The sequence below is a fragment of the Styela clava genome, chromosome 7 (genome assembly GCF_964204865.1).
Source record: "Styela clava chromosome 7, kaStyClav1.hap1.2, whole genome shotgun sequence".
NCBI classification, from domain to species: Eukaryota; Metazoa; Chordata; class Ascidiacea; order Stolidobranchia; family Styelidae; genus Styela; species Styela clava.
In genome coordinates this window covers 22,877,513-22,890,642 of record NC_135256.1, presented here as the reverse complement: position 1 = coordinate 22,890,642, position 13,130 = coordinate 22,877,513, and the positions used below count along the sequence as shown (strand labels likewise).

The 13,130-nt window shown below is 35.9% G+C and overlaps 2 protein-coding genes across 2 annotated transcripts; both read right to left on the bottom strand.

Moving 5' to 3' along the window:
- Nucleotides 1-2,219, bottom strand: LOC120328076 (hematopoietic prostaglandin D synthase-like). The gene is made up of 4 exons (XM_078114826.1): nt 1,822-2,219; nt 1,215-1,417; nt 860-967; nt 1-344 (listed from the first exon to the last, which is right to left on the bottom strand). Exons 1-4 carry the CDS (start codon nt 1,952-1,954, stop codon nt 180-182), a joined length of 609 nt encoding a protein of 202 aa, XP_077970952.1. The 5' UTR covers nt 1,955-2,219; the 3' UTR covers nt 1-179.
- A 4,268-nt stretch (nt 2,220-6,487) lies between these two features.
- On the bottom strand, nt 6,488-10,381 carry LOC144425238 (inactive pancreatic lipase-related protein 1-like). Its single transcript, XM_078114772.1, has 9 exons — nt 10,117-10,381; nt 9,264-9,345; nt 8,835-8,961; nt 8,287-8,422; nt 7,890-8,042; nt 7,544-7,652; nt 7,040-7,249; nt 6,785-6,950; nt 6,488-6,688 (listed from the first exon to the last, which is right to left on the bottom strand). The coding sequence occupies exons 2-9, from the start codon at nt 9,322-9,324 to the stop codon at nt 6,598-6,600; spliced, it is 1,053 nt and encodes a 350-aa protein (XP_077970898.1). The 5' UTR covers nt 9,325-9,345; nt 10,117-10,381; the 3' UTR covers nt 6,488-6,597.
- Nucleotides 10,382-13,130: the final 2,749 nt, after the last annotated feature.

Here is a 13,130-nt window from a genome sequence, read left to right as displayed (position 1 = left end):
TCTATCGAAAGCCAGTTTGTAATATTTTACTACAAAAATTGTGAATTAATGCATTACTACAGAAACATTATTTTGTTTGTTTGGGAGGAGTGATTTGTAGTCGTACAACTCAATACAGAAACATATAAATGCACTATAATAGTCAATTAATATTATCATGCTGTCCCAATATATTTCAATTAAAGAAATGTCACTGGTCTTTTTTCAATCCAAGCGGCAATCTTGGGAAGACTTTTCACTTTTTCGTATATTTTCTGCATCTCAGGAACACTAGAAAGTATGTCGTTGCAAACCGGCAACACAAAATCTCCAAATGTGAACAAGTAGAGATCGGCGAGTGTAAACTGTGAATACACATATACATCAAGAAATTTACCAAAATATATTTGAATATTAAAATATATTACCACTCTATTTTCCAATGTTGCACAAGCAACAGTAACATTTTTTAGAATATATTTTTAGGAAATACCGACTTCTGTCAGCTTGAGTGCGAATAGGATTCTAAATTAGTATGAATCATCAACATTGTGAGTTCGATGGAACCTCTTTCACACAAACCTGCAGAAAAGCTGCAAATATCTGAGTTGCGGAGTAGAACTGGCCTACCAATACAAGTCGTCACAACATAGCAAATGTAGCCAATTCGGTTTTAAAGCAAATTAATACTTAAAAGAAATAACTTATTCGGGTCGGAAGTGTTGAACACTCAATGAAAAATTTCCGCTAAAAATGGGATTCGTTATGGTTGATGGATTGAGAATTAAAACATACCCTTTAATTAATTCCACGTAATGAAGTCACTCTGGATTTTGTCACTTAATTTTGATATACATAGATATGTCTATATCATACATACCGTTCCAAATATCCACTCTCCCCCATCATGAGGACATTTCTCAATCATTTTCTGAAGTCTAGACAAGGATTCAGGAGTCGTTTTTTTAAATTCCTCGGCTCGAGCTGCCTGTAATATTGTGAAAATTTATAAACGTATTTAGTTAAGTTCGTAAGTTATGAGAAGTTACTTCAGCTTTTCAAAATCATGAATAATACTCTGGAGTCACCTGGATTTTATTTGGATGCTGTCATATTTCACATTACGCCATGGAACTAATGCTCTCTTCAAATAATTGGCATGATATTGAAATGCCGCTATACTACAATAAAAGCACTATTCTTTAGTGATAAATATATTTAAAAATTTAAATCACCTTCTTTTTTTCGTCTTCCTCCATAAAGGGATATTTCCATACAATTTCCATCATTGAGTCACAAAACATTTCGATGTAATATGCATCCTTGCTCGTTTTTCCCATCAACCCAAATTCCCTCGCCATATAACGATTCAGCGTTGCAGATTGGCAAAGTTTGACTCCGTCGACTTCCAAGACTGGAAGCTGTCTTAGAGGCATATCTGAAAACGAGTACAACATTTGCAATGTGCAACTTTTAAAAAAGATTGTGACACTTCATAAACGTAATCAGTTAAACTCGTAAGTTACGAGAAATTGCTCAGCTTTTTAAAATCAGGAATACTACTTTGTAGTCCCCTGAATTTTATTTGGATGACGTCACAATTCACATGACGCCATGGACCTACTACTCACTCAAAATAATTAATAGAGCGGGTTCCGCCCACTTAGAAGTAAGGATAATTCATCTCTGAGCAAAACTGGCTTCCACTGAAATACAAAAAGTTGCTGCAACTATATATAATAATAATCATATCAAAAATTACGGTTTTTAGAATCAGTAATAGAAACTTGATGAAACGAGAAAGTATTACTGGTTTATTATTATATATATATATTAATGTACCTGATTTATGCTTAGGCCATTCTTCCCTTGGTATTCTCACATCTTCATATTTAACATCCGAATATGCAAATATCAACCGTATAATTTCAGCATTGCCACGAGCATCAAAATAATATAACTTATACTGCACCATGTTGTTCTTACCGAAATCTTCTGTGTTCAACAGTAAAGTAAAATTGGGCTCTACTACAATAAAATCAAACGGTTATCACACTATTGTACTCATAGCACAGCAACGAATGGTGTGTTTGCAAAGTGGAAAGTTATATCAGTAAAAAATATTTGCTCATCGATACGAATACAAAGCCGAGCGCTTCGTCGACCGACGCTTCTCGAGCGCACGATATTTGTTTGGCACACTTGACTGCTTCTTATTTGGGATGGAGATCGAAAAATGAATCAATTCATTCATTCACTGATTCCTTAGGTAAGTGAAAGGTGAGTTGTGTGCAAGCTATATAAATAGTTTCGGCGCTTTTCGCGAAATTTTGACATATAAATAAATAACACCTAATGTCCTAATATAGCAATCTAATGGAGATGTACAAACATGACATCATATCAATGTGAAAACACCGCAATTTTTAGTAGGTCATTCTAATGGCGCAACACTTGTTTGCGCTAGTATAACATCAGCATATCGGTGACATATCGCACAACTTCTAGAATCTTGATTTCTAGAAGTCATTCTAATGACGCGATATTTGTTCACGTGTATAAATATGACATAGATATACTGGCGAAATATCCCATTCTCTGGCGTACCAATGTGCTATCATCAGAATGGTGAAATCGTATCGAGGATATATTTATCCAAAGTAAAGATGGTTTTAAAACAAATCCCATAATCTTTTTATTCATTTGAAAATCACAATACAACATTCTAAATCAAAAGGTAAAATGTCTATTTAACATGTATTATTTTTGTACTATGTACATCACATGACCTATACCAGGGTGGTCCAAACCCAGGCCTGCAGGCCACATGTGTCTGTGGCCCGCGTCGCATTTGAAGAGTAATCAAAAATTCGCAGTTGGTGTTGTTTCGTCATAAAATTAACCAGAAAAATCTTTTAACATATTGTTACATCAAAAATGCAAATGTCACTGAATTGACTAGTGCTATGACCAGCTGAGGCAACTAGCGAAGTTGAATGATGTGCTAGAAATTGTTCTCTGGCTTTCTATCTTTTTGGTCGGGAATATATGCTAACAATTTTGGCATTCTAGAAAAGTAAAAATCGAATGCGGATTAGCTATGCCTGATAACTAAATATTAATGTTATGGCCTAACAATATAATTCATGCCGAGTGATTTTTGCAACCAGCCTAAACAGTATTACAAAAATGCTGCCTATATGTCAGAAAATTTAGTAATTACCCTCCCGTGCAACACATTTGGTAATCAATCAATCTGCAGCTATTTGTAATTTTGTAAACATGAGTTTGGGAAGAAATCTGGCGAATTCAAACCGATTTTTGAGTGGATGTGAGAGGGAAAATACGACAATGCTTGCTTGATATGTCGGCAAGTTGTGTCGGTGACAAAAGAATATTATTTTAAACGGCATTTTAGATTCTTGTGAGCAATTAGCATTTTCGAAAGCACTTACATTTGCAGAAGCACATTTTCCGTTATGACGAGTTTGAAATTTTTATCTAAATGTAGATATAGAAAGACTTTTGCGTGTTTTAGTAAGTTTTTTGGTAGTTTTTGCATGTTTTAGCTTGATAAATGACAAATACTGATCAATGTGGTTGCACAATAAAAGTGTTTGTTTGTATTGCACTGTTTAAATACACCTGGCACTATTGTGGCCCGCGAACGATGCAAAAAATAAGTCTGTGGCCCCCGGAGCCGACAACCTTGGACCACCCTGAGGTAGACATTATACCAGGGGTTGGCAACTTCTCTAGTCGGCGGGCCAGATGTGGGAAAATGAAGTCCTCGGTGGGCCGGATTATTACAGGAATAGTATTCAATATCTTAATCACACATTTATTCGCTAATGCAAGAAAGAAAATTAAATGCTCGACACTCTCTGTCAACTTTACGTTTCTTGGGATATTCCATGGTTAATAAAACTTAATATAAAATCTAAATTCTATTTATATTTAGAATCTATACTCTCTGCTTTGACCTTGTATTATTTGTTTAACAAGTGTGCTAACTCAATTGTTTGTTCACTAAGGCAATTGTTTATTTCACCAGCTCGCACTGACAGTGCTGTGAGAGTAGAGCGATCGGTAACTTTCAGGGATGATGCGTCGGACCACATTACAGAGTGTGGTCGGATACAGTCAGCGGGCCGGTCAGGCCCCTGCGGGCCGTATGTTGCCCACTCCTGCATTAGACAATGGTTGTTTCCCCGCTTTCGTTCGCTCTGACAGATATTCGAGCGTGGTTGTAAACATTGTCTCGTTTTGGGGGTTTTGCGTGTTATTTGTCTGAAAAACTAGTTGTAAATGAAGCGTTTTAATTGTCATTATGTCTTCCGGTGAGCTTCAGTTTAGTTGCAATAATCAAAAATTAGTCCCGGGAAAGCTGCGATAGACTAGACTAAAACGAGCTATTTAGTAAGTGTAAACGGTACGTGGTTGTTTATTTTGAAAAATAAGGGTTTGAGCATGTAAATCGGTTTGTAAGAGTCAACTCTCCAAAACACTTCCAAAATAAGCATCCAAACTTTTACAATAGTAAAGCTGCCCTTAAAATTAAACCTGCTGTCAAATGACAGCCTATTGTAACCGACTGTATTATAAACGTTGCAATAGCATTGTTTCCAGCGAGCAATAATGATTTACTGTAACAACTATCGTAATTCACTTATTGCCAGATTGAATTAAAAAGTGTTTTATTATCGAGTAAATTTATCATATTTTTACATTAATTTGTGACTTGGCGGGTAACCAAAAACATGCTGGTCACACTTGTAACCTTGGGGTAAGTGGTTCGCCATGCCTGATATATAGATTACTACATGAATGGGTTAAATATGTCTAAGTGTGAGCGTGATACAGCATGTAGATTGTAGAGTGATGTTTCTCGATCTGGGTTTGATCGAGCTGTTCCAGAGGTTGGACGAAAGTCTCCTGAAAATAGTTGTATATCGTGAAACATTCCTAATACACAACCTACTAATTATGCAAAAGTAGCTATAGTTCATCGCAGATATAGAAACTTTCACGTTCAATTTATAATACTATGTGTGGCTTCGCACAGTTGTGATTTTTTTGAACCTGTAAATCACTGTTACACGTTGGATTCTAGTACACTTCTTCGAAAACTCATATCACTTTCCTTTTGCAGCGCTTCTGAAATATCATAGGTAATTATGACTTGAGGTTTGAAGCTAAATATTTGCGTGACCACCACCTTAATCACGGTGTACCAACAAAATGTAGTTTACGGACAAATCGAAGATGGGAATTCAGTCTACAATAATAATAATCTAAAATACGACGATTGTGTAAAGGATATTTTATCGCACAACTTTGCTGAAAATTATAAGCCCTCGTTCTGGGCAATCTCTATTTCTGTAAAACAATGGACAGATGCTTTTAACCGCATTTCAATGAAATTTAAAGTATAAGAAATAAATGACTTGAGCTACCAATGTTTTTGAGGAGATATATCATCTTTCGACTTTCCAAGTTGCAAATTTTGCATTATCATTTTTCGAGTTTTCATCCGCATAGCCCAACAACAAAAAGCACCTGCTTCCATTTTCGCCATCACCATTATGGCACAACAATGGATACAGACACACGGTATTGGTATCTTAGGTTACGCCATATAATTCTTGGATTTTTCGTACAAAACTCCCCCCCCCTCAATATTGCAAAAATGTAGGATTTGAGAAAAACACAGAGTATTAGCAATTATCCAGTTGGAGTGAGGGTTAGGAATGATTTGAATTTCTAATGATTAGTAATTTTCTTATTTTGAGCGTGGGCTTTTGAAGTGAAACAATTTTTTTTATTTTAAATTAAGTGATTATGTGCATTGTGTGACTCTTTTAATCTGCTATACACAAAACCCCATGAACGTCCACAAGTCCATCCATCAAAATTACAAAGATAGGATAGGAATTTCATATATATATCCCGGGAAGAGGGAAGACAGCTAAATCATACAGCAAAACTTGTGAATGCGATCCATCTTCAAACTTTTTGATTTTGCATAATGACGTACACATTCTACACGATATCGTGATATGATCTCTTAGCTCAGAGCCATGTTTATGAAAAGCATTTCCAGATTTCGGAGCAGGAGGTATTTCAATTCCATCCTTAGTGGCAGGTGGTACGTGAAATTGTTGTTCAGCTTCAAATTTGAGAACTAAATACAGCTTCAATTTGAAATACTAATCACAGCCTTTTGTGAAACCTTTCTACCAGTCGCAATACCTTCCCGACACTCTTGCCCCGTTTAACGTATTTTTATGAAAAGCGATTTTGCAGCATCTGTAGTAAGTCACATACTCGTACGTCCTTTTCAACACTATTCATCTCTATTTGAGAAGTATTCGAAATGTAAATCACGGATGTAGCTAGTTAATTGCGTTAGCACCGAAGATTACGCATCTCGACTTTAAAGCACTCGAAATGATAAAACCCCTGCTGCCTTGTGCACCACACAAATTCTGTCATAGTTGCTATTCGTTTCATTATACTTTTATTGAATCACCACCCGTCATTTTAAATTACTTTTCATTCACATATATAAGATATATATATATAAAACGCATGGAAGACTCTGACTACCCAGTCCAACTATACATTTCCATAAGGTGACTCGCTTGCTGTTGTAAGAAAATATTTTACCAGTGTCTCCGATGACGTAGCTATCTCATTTGAATAGTATCTGAAAATTGAATATATAGTAAATGATTTTCTTTCAAACACGAAACAAATCCAATAGACAGTGCGGCAGGTTAAATATCGAGTTTTCTTCACTCACCCAAGTGCAGGACAACCATTCGCATCACAGGTGTTACATTTTCCTTCTAAAAAAGTTTGATAATCTGCACATCGATAACCTCGCATCGGTTTGTCAGGATTTATTATTGAATCAATTAAAAGATCGTGTGCGCGTTCGTGACTACAGGCTACTTTCCACCATTGACCTTCAAAGGGAAGAGAGCAATTGTTCATTATGCAAAAACAATATGATAAGACCGGTAAGAAATGGTAAAATGTAGAATGCAAGCCATACCGTCCTCGACCTCATTGCCTGGGCATCCGGGCTGGTCCACACCTCCATTTGGATAAAAATCTGCATGACCAACCGGATCAATCATGCCCCAACCCATGCTTAAAAATGGATCTCCGTCAGTGTGTATAACGTCGACATAGCGCGCATCAGTGGGGTCAAGACGAATGATTATTGGCGTTCCCTGGAAGTATGGATCTGCAGGATCTAAACCTATAATAGAGCTATAGTTGTTTGGAGGGTATAAATAAATGAATTCCGGATTAACACAATATTCGAAATATTTATAAGAAACAGTCATCATGTTTGTGTACTGTAATTATTAAATTATAGACTTTAGATTTCCCAACCTTTTTAAAGCAGAATAGGACCCACTTGCATTTTATATGGAATGTTTAAGGCTTCACATAAATAATAGGCCAACAATTATTATCTGTTGTTGTTTTCAGCCTCAAATCAGTCTCTCTTCGTTGTGTATAACGCAGCAAAATTGATTGGTGTACTTACCAGTGATTCTCCCCAAGTTGAACAATTCCCTTCCTGCGTATCCTGCAACGTGAGCACCAAGACTGTGCCCGATAACGTGAAAGTCACTTGCAAGCGCGCCAGTGTTGTCCTGCAATATTTTGGATTTTATACTTTTAACCAATTGTAATCTTCCAGATCTAAATTTACACCGCCAATATTCCACCAGACAAGAACAAATGTCAGTAAAAAATAATTTCATATTGTAAGCAACTTGAAATACGCGGTGTTAGACAAAATCGTGAAATTGGTGATAATATTTATGTGTAAGTATTGTCGGAAGTAGTTTAAAATGATCTACCCAAATTATTAATACTGTTTTGCCCACCTTAATGACATTAATCAAGTGCGCTATTTGTGCACCGACAACTCTTGTGTTGGTTGCGGCTTGCCCGTAAATTTTATTTGGATCAGCTCCTTTACTCCAGTCTACAATGATAACATTTGCATTATCAACCCCGAGAATTGCATTTTTCAATTCCTAAAATTAGAAAAGAGATGTTAGTTGAAGCCAACAATAACGTACGATAGTTTGTGTTCAGGTTTACTTTACTTTCAACGATGATTTGGCATAATATAATTCTGGTAACTCGTAGTAGGCCTACAACTATAAAGTGTTATACATTACTGAACAAGTCTGTTTTAGGGTTATGCTTTTCAGTTACAGAAATTCTCTTTAAATGTGCGTAAAGACAGTTCAACTTCTACTATTGTATAATATTTACCAAGACCCACGATGCGGCTCCTTGGGAGGTAAATCCGTGAACGATAAATTTTGTTTTTCTGAAAGGACTAAAAGTTGATTCGACTATTGTCTGTGCATCCGAGTAGGACAGCAAATGGTATCCAAACTGGTTATATCTAAATTTAGAAAAAATTGTAACTTGGAACGTCGGCGGTGTACAAAGAGAGGGCTTTAGAATATCAATTCATGTATACCCTTAACGAGTATTATAATTTTCCCTTATAACGGTAGGGCTAATATGGGAAATTGAAACGCTGAAACGTAATGGTAATGTTAAATCAGTGCTACCGTGTTTCACCGAAAATAAAACTGAAAATACCCTTAAATTTTAAAAATGATTTTAATATAAGCCCTCCCCCTAATTAAAATAAGACCTAGTCAATAGCGAGAATTTTTTCGACCGAGTCGATACTGGTAATAGGCTATATGTATATGACATCAACTATCCAGCCTTCAACTTGAAATAGAGCAGAATCACGAGTTTTTGAAGTTTTACAGTGTTAAGATGCAATAATATATAAATTGTACCTGGTGAAAAGTCGAAATTCTGTCCCAATTTCTTCTGGACTCCATGGAAGGTGCGGAACAGGCCTCCTTGGACTTGTGTATGGGAAATCATTCGTGAAACATCCGAGTGGTTGGTAGCAGACCTCGTCTAATATTTGAAGATAATGATAAAACGTAGATGTACTACAACATAATATTTCAATGAAAATTTTTTTTTTATCATTCCTTGAAATAGTATTAATTTTCTAATACATATTTCGTGATGAGTTGGATGAAATATTGACAAAACGATGCGGTTCCGAAAACACGGTCCCTACATCACGTTTTGCGAGTCTGAATTTCTGTGAGAACAACATTTTATGCAAGCCGTTGTCGTAGCGAGTTTTACCTTTTACACTTGGATCAAATTTAAAATTAACGGAAAACATGAAAAAAGCAATAATATCTTACCTGCAAATGCATTTGTCGCAAAAACCATTAAGAGAAGCCATCTCGGGAGATATACATTCATTGTGATCAACTTTTAGTTTAACTGTTGTTGAAACGCGAAATAGTATATTTATTATATCTCACTAAAGGTAATTTGACAGTCAAGTCTTTTTGGTAGGTAATACAGATAACTACACAAGAAGTGAATTTCCAATACTTGAGAACATTTGTATTTATATGCATATATTTTATAAACACGAATTCAAAACGTAGAGTACCATAATTATTAAAGTATAAATGGAAAAATATGACTAATGAATAAAATCACAATTTGTCCGCCAAGGGTATATAATTGTAGAAAAAAAACTTCATTTTAATAACAAAAAAAATAGGTATTATACATTCATAACACCAGAGAATTGAATAAATTTCAATAAGTATTTTCAAATGCATTCAGAATGTCAGTTGTTTTAGAATTTGACAGCTTTTTTATCAACGTATCGCGCAAACACGGTCAATGCCAGATTCATAGAATATACTTGCATGTTTCGTGCAAAGCGGGAAGTTTAGGAATGAATAGGGTTCAGGTTATGTGACATTTTGGTGCGTATACTTCAGGAGTGGTTCCATTACATTTGAACCCACGTACATTTGAACCCATGACAATTGCACCTGTATGCTATTGCACCTATGGAATTTTTTTTGTTCCACGGATAGTTAAACCCATACTAACCCTAACCCATGGGTTTTAGCACCCGCATATAGATTGAACCCGTGGATATACGCATGGGTTCAAATGTACATGGGTTCAAATGTACGGTCACCTTCAGGAGTACCCAAATTTCTGTTACGAACTCTCCTGCTGTCATTATACCTCAACAGCAATTTCTAATCTCTCACTGAAAATAGGTCTTGACGAGATGAGTCTTCTAATTGTGCATTTTGTGGTTTACGGAACGCCCACACACACGCATCGAGTATTCCATGTGTTAACCACTGCATCTATTGTTAAGCAACAGAAGTTGTATATATTGCCACCCTTACTAATGGTGACGCTGTTTACCTGAAAAGCAATTCATTCAATTTTAGTAAATCGCCTTATTTACTCGACTCATGACGCAGTTCTAATGATATGATATAATAATCTGTATTATAAAGTATAAAAATAATTGATTAATAATATATATTCAATGATAGATATTTTAGGCACCACGCCATGATAGTAACTGTTCAAAACATCCGTGGGAATCTACACACCCGGTACGTACACTATCAGCAAAATCTTTGACACATTTGTTATTTCACTGTATTTGCTCGATCTGCATAGAAAAAAACTTGTGGTTTTCAGGATGACCGCAGATGGACATAAATAATATAAAAAGCTAAACGAGTCTCCAATAACACCACTCGGGCTGTCATATGCTTAACTGTCAAATATTCAAGTAAATATTTTAATTATTTTACTAGTGTACACAGGATACCATAATCTCACCTATTTAAGTCGTTGCTATAGTTTTTGCTGGAATTCATTGGTATTTATCATAATACAATAGTTTATACATGCCATGGGAACATTTGTATTGATACGGCATAAATTTAAACCTAAAACAAAGCGAAGAAAAATAATTTCATGTTTATCTCAAACAAATTCACCATCTGATAAACATATTTTTGCGTTTTATCGTACAAATAAGCATCAGTACCGACTGCGTCTTGTCAACAGGGAACAGGACATATGTTTCAAATGGAAAGTGCTTAATTAAACTCTTTGTCGTCATCAATGGTCAACTATTCAACGACATATTCCAGTAACAATGATTCGGCACCATTATATTAAATAAATAAAAGACTAAAATAAATTAGTATCAGCGTGTTTGTTTGAACAACGATTAACCCGAAACACAGTGGTATTTCTCTGAACCATGAGACATTGCAATTGGTCACCTATGTTTCAGCTTGTCATGTCTTATCTGAACATAAATATGTAGGGTCTGTGCTATCACATTGTCGCCGCTGCTGCGACGCGGCTCTATTGCTGGAAACGATGTGGACCTATAATTGCTCTGCTAAATTATTGTTGTCGTTGTAAAACTTACTTGGTGCTGCTGTTCACATTCATAGTATTTCAAAGTTAGAAAAACTTGTTACTCGTCCAGTAAATTTTTCTCAAATTTTCACCGTCTTGACTAGAACATGGCTCTACGAGTCTACAACATGCATTCATTTATAGGCGAGTGGTTATTTTTATTAGAACTCTAAAGAATATGCAGTGGCGTGTCCTATACTCGTTGAGGGGTGGATACTCTGAAATATGACGTTTTAACAAGTGGTGACTAATTTTATGAATACGCATCATATACATACACGGCGACAATAATAAATAACAGTAATTTATCTTCGTTATTTCATCATAATACATCCAAGCGGACAGTGAGGAAGATCAAGAAATCTCGAGAAGCAATCACCACTGTGTATAATTCGCGAACAACAATGAATGATACATTTATTACTGCCGACTGGACTTGAGAATGCTGCTAAAATTTTCTGTGTGCGGTTGTAACAAGTAGATTTACGTGCCGAATATGCTTCAAAACTTATGTTACCATTATATATTCATTTACCATATTTGTGCATTATAAATCAACTCTACATTTGGCAACAAAGATCAACAGAAGCGTTTATCAACTGAAGATATCGTAGATGGCCAGTATAAAATTTACCTTTGCTGTGGCCGTGTTCAAAGCAAAGCGTGTATATACCTTATTTAAAGTATCCGGGAGAACCGAACGTTATTTGGAATGCTTGGTTTTAATCTTTTGAAAACGATTGAGTTGCAATAGGGTTGTTAGCTGCTACGAACGATGAACGTGAGCGGAAAGTGCGATACACTTACATTTTTAAAGCAGATACGCTCCCAGCTGATGTGAAGAAGCTCGATGGTTATTTTGCACCGAAGACAGATATAATCATATATCGACACAGATTTTGAAATATAGTCCAAATACGGGAGAAACTGTCCGTGAGTATGTATCATGTCTTAGGGACGTGGCATGTAAATTTGGTGATAACTTGATTGGGGACGTCAACAATAGAGGAATACAAAAAAGGTGGTTGATTTAACCGCGCACGCTCACTGCCGAGAATGCTTAAATTCATCATTTTAACCATGATTTTTATCGACGTAATCAGAACCAAAAGAGGAACACCCGTAGTATGTGAACCAAAATGGCGGACACCGGAACGTAATATGTGTACCACCCTATAGGGTACAAATACCACGGGAGTCACTTGTCTATTCCCCGAACTCGTAATAGAACAAAATAAGGTAAATTGGAATAAAATTATGACCTAACCTGGTACACATATTACGTTGCGGTGTTTGCCATTTTGGTGTACATACTACGGGAGTACCCTAAAATAAGTGCAAAACGTAAGTAATTGTTAGAATGTAAACAAACAAATTAAGCTTTGTACGCTAAAGTGCTTTAATTGCAATCAAAGGGACAAATCATCTTGCCAATTATAAACGATGTAGTAGAGCGATTGAAATAAAATGTTTTTACGGTGGCAAGCTTAGTCCTAATTCACACTGTTGCGACCCGTATACAGTATATGGAAATACTGTCGAAACATACGCGTAAAATAAGGAGTAATATTTCAAAATACCCGTTTTTTTGCAATTAACAATACAAACCTGCTAATGCAGTCGCCACTGGTTCAATTGGATATACACCCGGTGGAGAACAGTCAATTATTTGTTAGCGAGAATTGTTATGCAGCGGGATGATCACGACGACGCAGTGAAAGATAATGATATCACGAGAACAAGAATGAGAAAATTGCTAAATTTTATAGTATATCCCTGGGAAAGAATGTAGTTCATTCTTA